General features: G+C 48.9%; 1 protein-coding gene across 2 annotated transcripts in view; it reads right to left on the bottom strand.

Moving 5' to 3' along the window:
- The window catches only part of PRKCB (protein kinase C beta), a 290,571-nt gene that overhangs the window by 136,886 nt on the left and 137,556 nt on the right, over positions 1-16,129 (bottom strand). For both annotated transcript variants that reach the window (XM_070413662.1, XM_070413661.1), the window contains exon 3: positions 5,289-5,371. In XM_070413662.1, coding sequence (XP_070269763.1) covers positions 5,289-5,371 — 83 coding nt within the window. The remainder of the gene's footprint in view (positions 1-5,288; positions 5,372-16,129) is intronic.

The following is a 16,129-nucleotide window of genomic DNA, read 5'->3' on the forward strand; positions in this document are numbered from 1 at the left end:
TGTGATCCAATACGGTTTAAAACAAACAGAAATCCTTCATTCCTCTAAAGTTTAAAGTAATTTCCCCACGAAGACTATTAGACTGGGGCCCTGGGAGGAAAAACATTTCTTGGGCAATGTTCTCATTTCTCTCTTTATTATTCCCCAATTCTGGTTTTCAATTTCTTTTTCAGACAAAAGTGGCAATTTAAAATTTCCTGGAAAATCATTCATTTCCACCAGATCTTCAAACACATTAGAATTTGTCTACATACCTTTTTAAATATATAAATATAACATCTCCTTTCTAAAGCTCCTTCTATTTTCCTTTTATTAAATCTTCAACATGGAGCACCATTTGTCCTTTTTAAATACTTCTCCCTGAAGCGGGACCTGATGGAGAAACACAAAGGGTGCACCCCCCAACCCCCGTGTGTGCCCACCGCCGGGAACTGCCAAGCTAGCGATGGAGCCAGCAGGGCGCAGGGCGTCAACAATGGATTTTATTCAGCACCTTGATTATATATCATAAGGAATTACTTCTAAAACCATAAAATGTTGAATAACGTGTTTTTTATATAAACCTAAAGAATCCTTTTGTCCCACCTGGCACAGGGCCCCCACTCAATAAGCATTATTATCAGCTACTACTCCTGGCAGGTCAGAGGGAGCCTAGCCCTTCTTGAGCTAGGAGACGCTCCTCCGGGTAGTGACAGTGAGTGAGAACCCACTCATGGAGTGCCTTCCGTGTGCCAGACACTATTGTGGATGTGGCTCATCCGTCTCTTCACAAGGCCACGCAGGACCCTCTGAACGGCACCAAAACCTGTGCATCTTCTGTGAAGTCAGAGGTTGTGCTCTCAGTGGCCTTTTGAGTCAACATGATCTGCAGTAGGTTTCCCAGAGAGCCGTCCCTCCTACGAGGAGTGAAATCTAGTTCTGCACCATCCAGTGGGACCTAGCAAACACGATGCACAGGCTGAAAAGCACTTGTGCGTTGGGGCAGGCTCCCTAGCCCTTCTTGGAACCACCACATGAACAATCCCGAGCCAGCTGGAGAACGCAGGCCAAATGGAGAACCAAGCTCCCAGGCCAACAACTTGCTCACTGCCAGTCCTGTGAGCGAGCCATCCTAGATCATCCAGCCACAGATAGCCACCAACACAGGTGCCCAGGGCAAGTACCTCATTTGACTCACCCTAGTCCCAGCCTTCAGAGACAACGCCTCTCTCTCTTGTTCTGAGATCTCCCAGGAGGCTGTGTACGTGTACAGCACTGCAAGTGATGGGCATTATAAACGATGGGTAACTAATGTCCGTACATGCTGCTTGAAATGGCCCAAGAGACAGCGGGACTGAGAGCTCCCAGACAGGAAGGGACCAGGAACCAGGAGGATATTGGCAGGTGACCAGAAGTACCAGCCAGGACTCTGTCATGGAGGTCCTCCAAAGTGGGTGCCCATGTACTAGGATATTGATTCCCATTGGCACGGAATAACTGGGCCAGTAGCTGGGCTCACTGGGACAGTGCCTGGTCCGTAAAGCTCCTCAGGCGGACTGATGTTCCGTGACTTGGGCCTGTCTGTAGAAGACAAGGTTCTAAGTTCCAGCATGTTCCTTAGCTCAGGCTGGGCTTAAAAGAGCAGAGGGTCGAGGGCAGAGCCCAGCATGTTCCTTTTCCATGGATGGAGACTGCTTTACTGCTCCATGAGCTCACCACACCAGCTCCCCACGGTCACACAGGAGGAGGGCACTCCTCCAACCCGCATGAGCCTCAGGGGCAGCCAATGAGAGGCTGGCCAGGTTGGTGAGCAGGTGTGGACAGATCTGTAATCATGCCTCCGACCATGGACAGAGAAAGGTCAATGAACTGAGACTCAAACCAATTCAGCTGTCTGGACCAATTCATCATCCTTGGTGCCAACCAGCCTTCTTGGAACTGTGCCCAGAGATGGGCTCATCCCAGGTCGGCTGCCAATCCCATGCATGCCGGCGGCAGGGTGCTTCCTGCTCTCCCCATGCGAGGTGATGGGTGGCTGCACAGCGCATACAAAGAGGGACGCCGACCCCCCATGGCACCGCACACTGCCAGGAAGCACTGCCAGGTGGCAGCAGAACCTGCTCAACCTTCTCGCTACACCATGGACCGTTTCCTTGCTGCCTGCTGTCATCACCATCTCCTCCACACGCAGCTCTTGCCAGGTACCAGGCTGTCCTCGGTGCTGTCACTGATATTTACACATGGGATGCTCATAAATGCTATAGGGTAGGGGCCCTTATTTTATCCATCTTCAGCGGAAGAATCTAAGGCACAAAGGGACTTAGGTAATTTGCCAAAGTCACACATATGTGAGCCTGCGAATGCCGGCTCCATGGTGTGTGATTTCTGACCTGTTCTCAATATTTCTGGCAAGTGAAAGCACTGTGTGCCCATTAAAATATGGCATGTTTGGAGAAATAAAGAACATTTGAAACCTTCAAAAAAAATATTTCTTCCCTAGTTTTCTTCCAAGTGACCACCTCTCCCTCACTCACTCTGTCCCACACAGGGCCCTCCTTCCCAGAGCAGACACATGATAGGTCTGGCCAATCAGCACAGCCATCCTTCTGGCTGCATGGGACCCACGGTCCAATGAGACTTCAGCTCTTCTCCCGGGGAGCTGCAGCCATGAGGATACGTAGAGGAGGGGAGCTGCAGCCATCACACTCCCTGGGAGAAACCCGCCCCTGAGGGCCGGGCCGAGACGCGGAGAAAGAGAGTCCTGAGGACCTCACATCTGCACCTGGATCCCGGTGTCTGAAGCCAGGCTACCCCTGGGCTTTTCAGTTTCAGGGACCAAGAATTTCCCCTTTCACATAAGCCAGTTTGAGCTAAGTTTCTGTCTTAGGCAACCGAAAAAGTCAACAAATACAGGAGTTGGAAAAAGTAGGTTTACAGTTGTTTGTATGGAAAATAATACAATAATTAATTCATAATACAAGAGTGAACTCTTTCATGTGCTCCGACTGTAACACGACTTTGCCCACCTGCATGGACAGGCTATGGAAACACCACCCCTTGGCTGCTCCCGAGTACCCAGCCTCCATCTGCAGGAACGTTCAGAGCAGCATCCCCCAAACTTCCCCGCCTGTTTTCCTGGGGATGAGAGAGCAATTGCACCAGAGGGGCCAGGGAGCGTGCTCTGGGGGAACTTGACAATTGCCCCATCTTCGTCTCTGCAGACAGGCTGGTAAGGACTGGTGGCTCCGTGATGCTTGGAGTTCTTAACCCCAAGTACCAGTTTCCAAGCAGAGCAACTGCAGCATGAGCTCTAGAGCGTTCATGTTGCTGTGGCAACAGAAATGCCTCTGATTTGCAGGGACATGGTGGTAAATGACTACTTGTAAAAGGTTAGCAAGAGTCAAAGAAATCCAATGCCCTAAGGTAGCCACCACTCTGAAGGCAGCTGTCGGTTCTGAGTGGGTTAGAACAGGACCAGTAACGGACAAGATCCATATAGAGAATTCCAGGAGGGTGAACCAAAACCGGACAAATAAGAGAACTAGGGTGACAGCTGCCCGGTGGGTACCCTGAACACAATTCATTACTGGGCGGTGGGAGACTGTCCATGGTGGGAAGTCCTCCTGGGAAGTTCAAGACTCACAAGTCCTCGTGCTGAGCTTCTTATCGCACATACACTGTCTGGCATAGGAACTCAGGGTTGGCTCATTACCTTATCAATGTCACCAGTGCCTGGGGTTCCTTCCTCTCTGCCGTGCTCAGCATGTCAGCCATGCCTCCCTCACTGACCCAAAGGGGCTATCACAACCACCAGCAGGACAAGAAAGAGATGTCTTCTCTTATCAGAAAGGACAGTCTTGCCTAGAAGCCTACCCAGCTTCCTCTCCACACCCCACTGAGCAGAGCTCGGTCACATGCTCATTCACTAGCTACAGACGCCCGTGGGAAAGCAAGTTGCCAGGCATCTCAGCTTCTAGCATGAAAGATGCCTGTGCCAGAGAGTGAGGGCCACAGTGGCTGCCGGGAGGCAATCAACAAGGTACCGAAACTTTACATCAACTCATACCAGCTCTAGCCAGTTTGGCTCAGTGGATAGAGTGTCAGCCTGTGGACCAAAGGGTCCCTGGTTCGATTCCGGTCAAGGGCAGGTACCTGGGTTGCAAGCACCTCCCCGGCCCAGGCCGTGGTCAGGGCTCGTGCAGGAGGCAACCAATCGATGCGTTTCTCTTACATCGATGTTGCTCTCTGTCTTTCCCTCTCTCTTCCACTCTCCCTAAAAATCAATGGAAAAATATCCTCAGGAGAGGATTAACAAACAACAACAACAACAAAAAACCCTCATACCAAGGGTTCTGCCATACATAACCTTATAGTATCCATACCATCATTCACTTAACTCAGTGGTTCTCAACCTTCCTAACGCCGTGACCCTTTAATACAGTTCCTCATGTTGTGGTGACCCCCCAATTTCATTGTTACAAATTGAACATGATTAAAGCATAGTGATTAATCACAAAACAATATGTAATTATATATGTGTTTTCCGATGGTCTTAGGCGACCCCTGTGAAAGGGTCGTTCGACCCCCAAAGGGGTCGTGGCCCATAAGTTGAGAACCGCTGACTTAACATGTTCCTTAAATCAATACATCTTTGGTTTACCTTGACTTAAGTAGGAAATTTTACATCCCTATTACAAAGGCAAAACCACTACTAGATACATTTTTCCAATCCACGTTAAAATAAATTCATAACAATTAAAGCAAAAATTATTTGCCTGTTTTACCTAGAAGCATCCCTTGCCTCAGTAGGCATACTGGTGGGGGGGGGGGGGGCAGCGGGGTGCATAGTAACGGGACAAAGTCATGTCCTCCTAGTGCCTGGGCCCTGGTATCAGCGTTTCCCCAGCAAAGAGCCATCAAGTGCATGCAAGGAAGGTACTATTCCAACCACCTTTTCACAGCAGTGGGAACAGCGCGGCCCCGCCCACCACTCTCCATGCCCCCGCTGTCAGGATGAGAAGACATTTATGAAACTTTTATGTAATCTTGTTAACCAATGTCACCCCAATAAATTTAATAAAAAATTGTAAAGACATTTGGCAACATCATAGTAGGAGAACTAGCAGGTTTCCTGTACAATCACAGCCCCGTCTAAAATGTTTTCTTTTTTTCCGTTAAAATGAAAAATGTCCCAGAGGCTGTAAGGACCTCTACGTGCCTTGGCATGAGACCATCCCAACTTCTTTGTCTCAGGGTCCTCACTCACGATGACTGTGGACAAAGAGAGGTGACCAGTGCCCGTTACTTACATCAGAGGCTGGACCCTTGTCGGCGCCTGGGCAGGAGAACGTGACAAATTCATGGCACCGCTTGTGCACGACAAAACAGCAGACTGCAAAAGAGAAAACAGAGGGAGGAGGCGGGGAGGAGGAGAGTGGGAGGAAGAGAGGAGAGGGAGAGAGATGGTTAAAACCTGGCTTCACGGCAAGTAAAGGCTTTCTGGCAAAGTAACAATGCCTTTGCTTCTGCCCCTATCCTAGCTCAAGTCAAACTGGGTACACGGAGGTTAGGTCTTGCAAATTAGTTAACTTTCTAAAGTAACTGGGTCCAAAAGTCACATATACTCAACATTACACTCCCTGAGCATCCCTTACGTTGCTGGGTTTGGGAACAGAATGCTGTCCCTTACATGGGGCGCCATGAGAAGTAGCTGGTTTGTGTCAGGTTCATAATGCACAAGAAACACGTATATGTAAACACTAGAATGGCACATAGAGGGGCAGGTAATAGGAAGGGCATGTGGAAACAGAATGAGCAGGAGAGGCAGCGCCCCCCGCCCCTCCCCGCCCCCGCCCATCTCACCCAGGAGCAATGCCCAGTAGGTGGAAGAGTGGGAGAAATAAGCTGCGATGTTCACACTAACACAGTAGTGATTTGCAACCCAATACATGCACACTTACTCTGTGTTTGAATTTGTTTGAGTTCAATGCATCAGTGCGTGGCTCTACTATTTGGGGATTGTATCACTTGGGCAAAGGGGAAGTCAGAGAATGTATACAAAATAACACAGATTTTTTTTTATTCCTATTTCCTTTGTAGTTTTGTTATTCAAATCACCTTAAACAAACTCTAGACTGTGGGTTCCTGGAGGACAGGCCCCATGTTAAAGGAAGAGCATCTTTCTTTTTTAGTTTATTCTATTTTTCAGTAAGAATTTTACATTCAATATTATTTTGCATTATTTTCAGGTGTACTGAAGGTTGCCCGAGGGGAGGGAGTTGGGGAATGGGTGTAAAAGGGAAAGGATTAAGAAGTACAAATTGGTAGTTACAAAATAGTCACAGGGATGTAAAGTACAGCATAGGGAATATAGTCCATAGTGTTGTAATAACTATGTATGGTGTCAGATGGATGTGAAATTTATCTGGATGACGACTTAGTAGGTTATGTAATGTCTAATCACTGGTTGTACACCTGAGCCAATGGCGGTGTAGGTAAATGCCGGTACACGTCACCTCCCACAACCACCTCAAAATTACAACTAAAATACAGAACAACCATCACTCAGAACCACCTGAAATCTGGCTGAATGGAAGTCCGACAACTAGAGAAGAAAGCACATCAAGACTGATAGGAAGGGTGGAGGCAAGGACCAGGCTGGTCCCACACCCACGTGTGGCATGTTTTTAATCAGGAGGGATATTGTGATGGCAAAGTCCTCCCATTAGGAGCAAGGCATCCCAGCCCAACATCAGACCCTCAGCCCAGGGTTCCAAAGGTGGGAAGAGAAGTTCCCATAATTTTGGACTGTAAAAACCATCGGGAGCATGGAACAGGCTGATATACCTCAATGTGATATAAGCCAAAGAACTTATATACTTATGTGCATAGCTCATAGACACAGGCGATAAGTTGGTGAAGTCTGGAGGTGGGTGGGGCTGTATGGGTCTGGGGGGAAAGGCTGAGAGGAGGTAGGGAAAGAGGAAAATAAGAGATATCTGTAATGCTATCAACAATAAAAGATACATTTTTTTAAAAACACAGCAGGGACTTTTCCTGAGTGACACAGAGACTGTTAGAGTCCCAGACAGTTCCTCTCAAAGGGACTGAGCACAAACTTACACAGTCCCACTCCCTCTGAGTTCCCAAACTGGGTGGTGGCTTTTGGGGATCAACGAACATACTTGGAGGAACTGGGTTGTCTGGCATTGGGGCAGGAACTCGGGGGACGCTTTCTCCCAGACAGGAGTGCTCGCAGGGGTCATTGTTCCTATGCTGGGACCTCCCCTGGCACAGAGCTGACTGGCAGCCATATCTGAGTTTCCCTCAGTGTGGCCCATACTGCTGGCTCCCTCTGGTGATTCCCTGAGACCCCGCCCCATCCAATTTGCAGCCCCACCCAAGCTGTTTGCAGCAGCTTTTCCATATGAATGGCCTGTGCTGGCTCAGGCTTCAGACTTTCCTAAAACCACTCAAACAAGCAGCAGCTGGAGTCAGCATGCCCCAAAACTATCAATAAGAGGCCCAAGACCCACCACTAGCATTAGCCTGTTTTGCTTCACAGCTGGGACTCACCTGGACACTTCCTAGCCTAATACAAGTAGCAGCCATCTGCAGATCTCTTTGTAGCTTCTGCTGGGTGGCCCCAGGCAGTGGCTGACTTTGCACTTCCCGAGAGGCCCTACAGCCAATGCACCCAGTGGACAGATTCAGACCATATGAGATTACAACTCTACACATCCACAGCAACACACTCAAGGGGCAGACTCAGTGCGCACCAAAGCTCCACTAAAGCAAATCCTGCTACATAGGGGTGTCTCCTGCACAGCAGGTCAATTCCTCCAATTCCCAGTGATACCAAGAGCAATCAAGGCTCAACTACAACAAGACTGCGCACACAGCTCACACAGAGCTGCACCTAGAGTGTCCAGCTCAGGTGACTGGGGAGGCTGACCCACTGGGCCCTGCAAGACACCTACTACACAAGGCCACTCTACCAATTCCAGAAGACATAACAGCTCTACCTAATACACAGAAACAAACACAGGGAAGCAGCCAAAGTGCAAAGACAAAGAAACATCATCTACACTAATAAAAGACAAACATGCAAATTGACTGTACCTTCACTATGCCTTAAGCCATGCCCACCAGCCAATCAGAGTGACTATATGCAAATTAACCCAACCAAGATGGCGGCCAGCATCCACGGAGCTGGAACAAGCAGGAGACTTGGTTGCCCCAATGATGGAGGAAGCCAAGCTTCCCGCCTGCCGCAGTGGCTCTGAGCTCCACTTAAGGCAACAAAGTTTCAATTATAGAAGAGAAATAAACCCCAGATACCTGCTTTCAGCCAGCCATGGCCACGGAGCTGGAGCGAGCAGCTTGGGTTGCCCCTGGCAATGGAGGAAGCCAAGCTTCCTGCCCCCCCTCACCCCCCGCCGGCCGGCTCTGAGTTCCACTCAAGGCTACAAAGTTTCAATTATAGAAGGTAAATAAATACCAGAATAAAAAAAGAAAAAGAAAAAACGGAGAGGCTGGGAACTTACGTCGCCAGTGGGCTTGGCCAGCCTGAAAACGGCCCTAAGCCCCTCACCCAGACTGACCAGGCACCCCAGTGGGGACCCCCACCCTAAAGGGGGTGTGGCTAGCCTGAAAACAGCCATCAGCCCCTCACCCAGGCTGGCCAAACCTCCATGGGGTGAGGGTCCCCAGTGGAGGGGGGGGGCTTGACCAGCCTGCAAACAGCCATCAGCCCCTCACCCAGGCTGGCCAGGCACCCCAGTGGGACCCCCACCCTGATCCAGGACACCCTCCAGGGCAAACCAGCCGGCCCCCACCAGTGCACCAGGCCTCTATCCTATATAATAAAAGGTTAATATGCAAATTGACCCTAAGAGCAGAACAACTGGGAATGACTGGTCACTATGACACACACTGACCACTAGGGGGCAGACGCTCAATGCAGGAGCTGCCCTCTGGTGGTCAGTGTGCTCCCACAGGGGGAGCTCTGCTCAGCCACAAGCAAGGCTGATGGCTGCAAGCACAGCGGGGGTGGCGGGAGTCTCTTCTGCCTCCTCAGCAGCACTAAGGATGTCCGACTGCAGCTTAGGTCTGCTCCCTGCTGGTGAGTGGACATCCCCTGAGGGCTGTCGGGCTTCCAGAGGAATGTCTGACTGCCAGCTTGGGCCCGATCCCCCAGGGAGCGGGCCTAAGCCAGCAGGTGGACATCCTCTGAGGAGTCCCAGACTGCAAGAGGGCATAGGCCAGGCTGAGGGACCCCCCCAACTCCGTTGAGTGCACAAATTTTTGTGCACCAGGCCTCTAGTCCTATCTAATAATAGACAAACATGGTAATTAACCATACCTCCACTACACTTCCCATTGGCTAATCAGCAGGATATGCAAATTAACTGCCAACAAAGATGGCGGCCGGCAGCCACGCAACTGAAGCGAACAGGAGGCTTGCTTGCTCCAATAATGGAGGAAGCCAAGGTTCCCCACCTGCCACAGCCCAGTTCTGAGCTCCGGATGCAACAATGTTGCAATTATAGAAGCTAAACAAACCCCAGATACCTGCTTTCAGCCAGCCAGGGCCTCAGAGCTTAGAGCGCTAGTGATGGCAACAGAGTTTCAATTATAGAAGCTAAACAAACCCAGCTACTTGCTTTCAGCCAGCCACGGCCTCAGAGCTGGAGCCGGGCCTCAGAGCTGGAGTCGGCTCTCAGCTCCAGTGACAGCTATAGAAGGTAAATAAATCCCAAAATAAAAAATAAAAAATAAAGAGGCTGAGGGCTTCAGTCACCCACCAGCCTGAAAATGGCCCTCAGCCCCTCACCCAGACTGGCCAGGAACCCCAGAGGGGACCCCTACCCTGAAGGGGGTGTGACCAGCTGCAAATAGCCATCAGCCCCTTCACCCAGGCTGGCCAGGCACCCAAGCGGGACCCCCACTCTGATCCGGGACACCCTTCAGGGAAAACCAGCCGGCTCCTACCGGTGCACCGGGCCTCTATCCTATATAGTAAAAGGGTAGTATGCAAACTGACCCTAACAGCAGAAAGACTGGGAATGACTGGTCACTATGACACACACTGACCACCAGGGGGCAGATGCTCAATGCAGGAGCTGCCCTCTGGTAGTCAGGGCGCTCTCACAGCAGGGAGCTCTGCTCAGCCACAAGCCAGGCTGATGGCTGCCAGCACAGCAGTGGTGGTGGGAGCCTCTCCTGCCTCCTCAGCAGTGCTAAGGATGTCTGACTGCAGCTTAAGTCTGCTCCCCGCTGGCATCCCCTGAGGGCTGCCGGGCTGCCAGAGGGATATCTGACTGCCATCTTAGGCCCAATCCCCCAGGGAGCAGGCCTAAGCCAGCAAGTGGTCACCCCCGAGGGGTCCCAGACTGTGAAAGGGCACAGGCCGGGCTGAGGGACCCCTTACCCCCGAGTGCACAAATTTTTGTGCACCAGGCCTCTAGTATATAATAAAAGGCCAATGTGCAAATCGACCATATAGCAGAACAACTGGTCACTATGATGCGCATTGACCACCAGGGGGCAGACACTCAATGCAGGAGCTGCCCCCTGGTGATCAGTGCATTACCACATGGGGAGCGCCATTCAGCCAAAAGCAGTGCTAAGGAGCAGCGAGCCTGGCTTCTGGCTGGTGAGCGCAGTGGCAGTAGCGAGAGCCTCTCCTGCCTCTGCTGCAAGCGGGTGGTAAGGAGCGAGGGGTCCCTGACTAGCAAGAGCCCCGGACTGCAAGAGCCCCGGACTGCAAGAGCGATGCCTGACAGCAGGCGGACATCCTCCAAGAGGTCCCAGACTGTGAGAGGGTGCAGGCTGGGCTGAGGGACCCCTCCCTCAGCTCCCAGTGCATGAATTTCATGCACTGGACCTCTAGTGTTACAAATAAAAGAAATGGAAGCAAGCAAACTACTAGATACAGAGTTCAAAACAATGGTTCTAAGGTTACTCAAGGATCTTAATGAGAGCTTCAAGGGACTCAAAGAGAGCTTCAAGGGACTTAGTGAGACTTTCAAGGACTTTAGTGAGAATGACAAAGATATTAAAAAAAAAAAAAGACCAGTCAGAAAGTAAGCATACACTAACTGAAACAAAGAATAATTTATTGGGATTTGACAGTAGAGTAGAGGATTCCAAGAATCAAATCAACGATTTGGAATATGAGGAAGCAAAAAATAACAATCAGAAGACCTAAAAGAAAAAAAATCCAAAAATATGAAGATAGTGTAAGGAGCTTCTGGGTCAACTTCAAGCATTCCAACATTCACATTATGGGGGTGCCAGAAGAAGAGAGAGAGCAAGATATTGAAGACCTATTTGAAGAAATAATGACAGAAAACTTCCCCTACCTGGTAAAAGGAATAGACTTACAAGTCCAGGAAGCACAGAGAGTCCCAAACAAGAGGAACCCAAAGAGGCCCACACCAAGACACATCATAATTAAAATGTCAAGTGTTAAGGACAAAGAGATAATCTTAAAAGCAGCAAGAGAAAAGCAGTTAGTTACCTACAAGGGAGTGCCCATATGACTGTCAGCTGATTTCTCAACAGAAACTTTGTAGGCCAAAAGGGAGTGGCAAGAAATATTCAAAGTGATGACACAGCAAGGACCTACAACCAAGATTACTCCACCCAGCAAAGCTATCATTTAGAATTGAAGGTCAGATAAAGAGCTTCATGGACAAGAAAAAGCTAAAGGAGTTCATCACCACCAAATCAGTCTTAGATGAAATGTTGAAGGGTATTCTTTAAGAAGAGGAAGAAGAAGGAAGAACAACAACAACAAAAATATGAACAATAAAATGGCAATAAATACATACCTGTCAACAATTAAATCTAAGTATCAAAATAAACCAACAAGAAATCTAGTGAACAAAATAAACTGATGAATAAAATAGAATCAGAGGCATGGAAACATGGAACAGACTGACAAATCTCAGAGGGAAGGGGCTAGGGGGGTGAAAAGAGATTAACCAGAGATCTTATATGCATACATGCAATACCTATGGGCACAGACAATAGAATGATGAAGGCCTGGGGTGGGTCAGGAACCTAGTGGAGGGGGGCAGTGGGGGCAGTGTGAAAAGGGACAAACTCTAATACTCTCACAATAAATATTTTTTAATTATTTAAAGTAAAAAATAAATAAATAAAAGAGCTATAAAATTAAAAACAAAACTGCAAGAGGAAAAAAGTGGGACAGAGGAGAAACTTAAATATTCAAAGAGATTTAAGAAACATATAAACTAAATGCAATATGTGAGCTTTTGATCCTAATTAAAGGCAACAACTGGTTCAAAACTATGAGATAATGTCAGGAAAAACTCATCTTGATGATGTGAAGGGATTATTACTACTGATATTGGGCAGAAAGAGTGAAGGGGAAAGGTTACCAACAAGGAAACAAAAAATGGTTTTATCATCAGGTTTCTCATTAGCAATTATGAATTCTTCAATATGACAGAGCAAGCAATATCTTCAAAGGTTAAGGAAAATCCATTTTGAACCTACAAAACATTAAAGTAAAAGTACAAAAGAAAGACATTTCCAGAGCACAAGAACTTAGAATTTTTACTTCCTACAAAAGAAGTATGAGAGAGAGAGAGAGAGAGAGAATTTTTTAAGTGAATAAAGGAGGTGTAAGAAATAGTGGTGAGTGAACAAAAAGCTCCAGGAGCAAGGAGGGGGCTGGGTCCTGCGAGGCTGGGTAGAAGGGCTCTGGAATGCCGAGACCCCTGTCTTCCTCTCCAGGAGATCACAGGTACTAAGAGAGGCCACATGGGACATTACAAGTTTGAATATGTGTGTTAACAATTGAGAATAAGAATAGAAAGATTATGTGTAACTTGCAGATCATTAAAAGATAAAACTGGACAAAGAAAACAATCCCACTACACTTCCAAAGAGCCCCATCCGCCCCAAGTTCATATAAATATCACTCTTTGTTGTTGTTTTTTACTTTTATGTGGCATCACTTGCATTTTAAGCTCTTTAATCCTCTGGAATTTCCTGGTATCTGATGTGGCATGGGAATCTAATTTGCCGTATTTTTCCAAATGGTAATCAGTTGTCCCCGTATCTTTTATTGAATAATTCGTCCCTTCCTCACTGACTTCAGACGCCAACTTTACTGGGTGCTAAGTAATTCTGCACACTGGAGTCTGCCTCGGGCCTTCCGCTCTGTCCCCCTGGTCTGTCCTGTGATACAGCAATGTAAGTTCTAATTAGTAGCTTTGTAATGTATTAATCCGGGCAGGGCGATCCTCCCTCATTATCCTTACTTTCAACATTTCCTACGTTACTGCTCCGTATGAACTCTGGAATCAGATGACCAAGCTTTTAAAAATACCAATGGTTATGTTTACAAATAGGAAAGCAATGAGTTGGCAGTATTGTATGTTTATTTTGTAAGCATCTTTAAACTCGTAATAGTTTTTCTGAGCCCTCAGTTTCCTTTGAGTTTTCCAGGTAGAGAATCATATTATTCTGCATAATGTTCTTTTCCTTTCTGACAAAAATGTCTCTTTTTTCCTCTGCCATATTTTACACCCAGAACTTTCTGAGCAGCATGGGATAGAGGGGACAACAGCAGGAAGTCCCACCTGTTTGAGTCTCCGCCAGCTCCACCTGTCCATCACTGTCTCTCAAACTGGCTTTTGGAATTCATATTTTTCCTTGGAAACTGTCCATAGTGTCTTCCATTGTATTGTTAGTTTCTCTTTTTCTTTTCTCCAGGTTTGGCTTCTTTGTTGTCTATTTTATTATCCTATCATTTTAAGGAAGCAAATCATGTCTGTATTTTTCAATGCTACTGGTTTTTTTCCTACTTTATCAATTGTTACTTTTACTTTTATTTCTCCTGCTTATTATCTTTGTCCTACTTCTTTTATTTGTATTCCTTGTGTTATTTATTGGTTAGGAACATTTTAAGTTTCTAAGTGGTCTATTATGGTTTTCATTTCTTCCTTGGCACAGAACTACTTATGAAAGTTGTTACAGGCCCGCAACGCTACCCTCATTTATCAGAAGTTGCTTTAGTCTAAACCTTTCTTCAAAATATCAACTATGATTTTATTCATCCTTCCTCTCTGTGTAGGAGGGAAGGGGGCTCATCTCTAGCTACCCAGTGTCTACCACAACTCTTAGATATAACTGATACGTGGTAAATAAATGTTTGGTGAATGAATGAATGAATGAAAAAAATGAATGGCATGAGCCATAGAAAAGGAAGAAAACCCAACCAACTTCACGGTAGATGTATCCCTGGGTGGCCGTCCACCTTCCAACACCATGGACAGGGTGGCCGCACACACGCCACTGACCAGGCAGCCGCCCCGTAGCCGGTAGCTGCAGAGATAAACCACCCGGCCCACAGGTGGGATCAATGGCCCAGTGACCTGACTCCACCAGCACACGCTGCAGAGAAGCTGGGCACAGACCTGGGAAAGACAATGAGCTTCTGGTGCAGGTACCGCCTCTACGCGATGTGCTTCTGAGAAGCTGTGCAGATCACATTTCCCATTAACCAGAACGCTTTAAAGAGAAGCAGTGCGGCTGGCTATTTAAAGAAACAAACCAAACCTTTCCTGATACAAATAAACACCCCCTCATTTCTGTTTGGCAAATTCAGGGAAAGACCAGCTTTTCTTAAATAAGAGGCAACATTTACTGAGCTGCTGAAACCTGTGCCAGGTCGTCCTCGTAACAGGCACTGGCAGGAGCCCAGGATTCCTGGAGGCCCTGGTTCACGAGGCAAGTCCTTGCTCTGCAGAGCGGAAGCTCGCAGCCCACCTCTCCTCCAGCCTGCCGTGCCTTCCCGGACTGCACACGGGGTCTCCGGCTCAAACACCTGGGGTTCCTCTGGGAGAACAGATGTGCGACTTGTGTAAACAGGAAAATTGCTACTCAGCTCCTCGGAGAATGAGACCCACGTCCCAAGCTCCATCCACCTGCACCTCCCTCTTTCAGTGTAAGGTGAGGATCACAGGCCAGCGTGGCAGGTAAAACAGTGCCTCCGCCACCTCACCGGAGATGCCCGTCCTCACCCGGGGAACGTGTGACCAGGGGTGACTATGGTACCTCGCGTGGCAGAATGGACTTCGCAGGTGTGATTCAATTAAGGACCTTGAGATGGGGGTCATCCTGGACCATCTGCGGGCCCAGAGGAATCACAAGGATCCTGTCCGAGGGAGGCGGAGTGGGAGGAGGAGGTTTGCAGCGGAGGCTGAGGTGCTGCATTGCTGGAGAGGACGGATGGGGGCGGGCTCCGGAAGCCGGAGAGGCCTCGGGAAGGAAGGCATCCCTGCTGACTCCTTAATTTTAGCCCCATTTTAGACCGCTGGCCTCCGGGACGGTGAGATCAGGCATCTTGTCATTGGAAGCCACTCGGCCGTGGGCAGTGGTTACAGCCGCCCTCGGAACCGAATGCACCAGCCGAGGAGCAGGAGCACCTGCATGGCCCCGACGCAGAAAACCAGTCACGAGTCTTGGGGAGCATCTGCCCCAAGAAAGCACAGGGATCCCAACTCAAGCCACACTGCACCCCACCCCCAAATCCCACCCACCACCTTCACGTAGCCACCGCAGTCCAGAAAGGACTGTCAAGCCATCAAAATTCTATTTTTCTTTTGTTTTTAGAGTTGATCCACCTCTTTTACCCTGTCCTCACTGGGGTCTTAGTGGAAAACCGACATCTCTGGGAAACCATCTTTGCCCCTAAATCCACATCAACCTGAGAGGGGACTTCAGCGCTGCCTCCAGGTTCCTGGGTGGAGGGCAAGGAGGGCCCTAAGGACGCCCCTCCCCTGCCTCTAGGGCCCAGCAGGCCCGCCCCTGGGGTCAGATGGGCCGGGTCTGAACCGCCCAAGTCCTTCGCCTCTCGGATTCTGTTTCCTCCTCCACAGTGGGAGTAACAAAGCTCACACAGACAGCACATGCCAAGTGCTCGGGGGTGCGCCTGCGCAGGGGCCACATGCAAATCCAGCCTTGCGGTGTCTGGGGGGGACCCCTTCCGCTCCCAGTGCAGAGCTGACTCAGTGTCCACACTCAGGCAGTGCTTCCCCAAGCGCTTTCCCGAACCATCTCCATGACCAAGGCTGAAAGGCCTGGTCACCATTTCCACTCAACGCCTCGC

Source organism: Myotis yumanensis, unplaced genomic scaffold (genome assembly GCF_028538775.1).
Source record: "Myotis yumanensis isolate MYYU_CA2020_CCGP unplaced genomic scaffold, mMyoYum1.0.hap1 SCAF_4, whole genome shotgun sequence".
NCBI lineage: Eukaryota > Metazoa > Chordata > Mammalia > Chiroptera > Vespertilionidae > Myotis > Myotis yumanensis.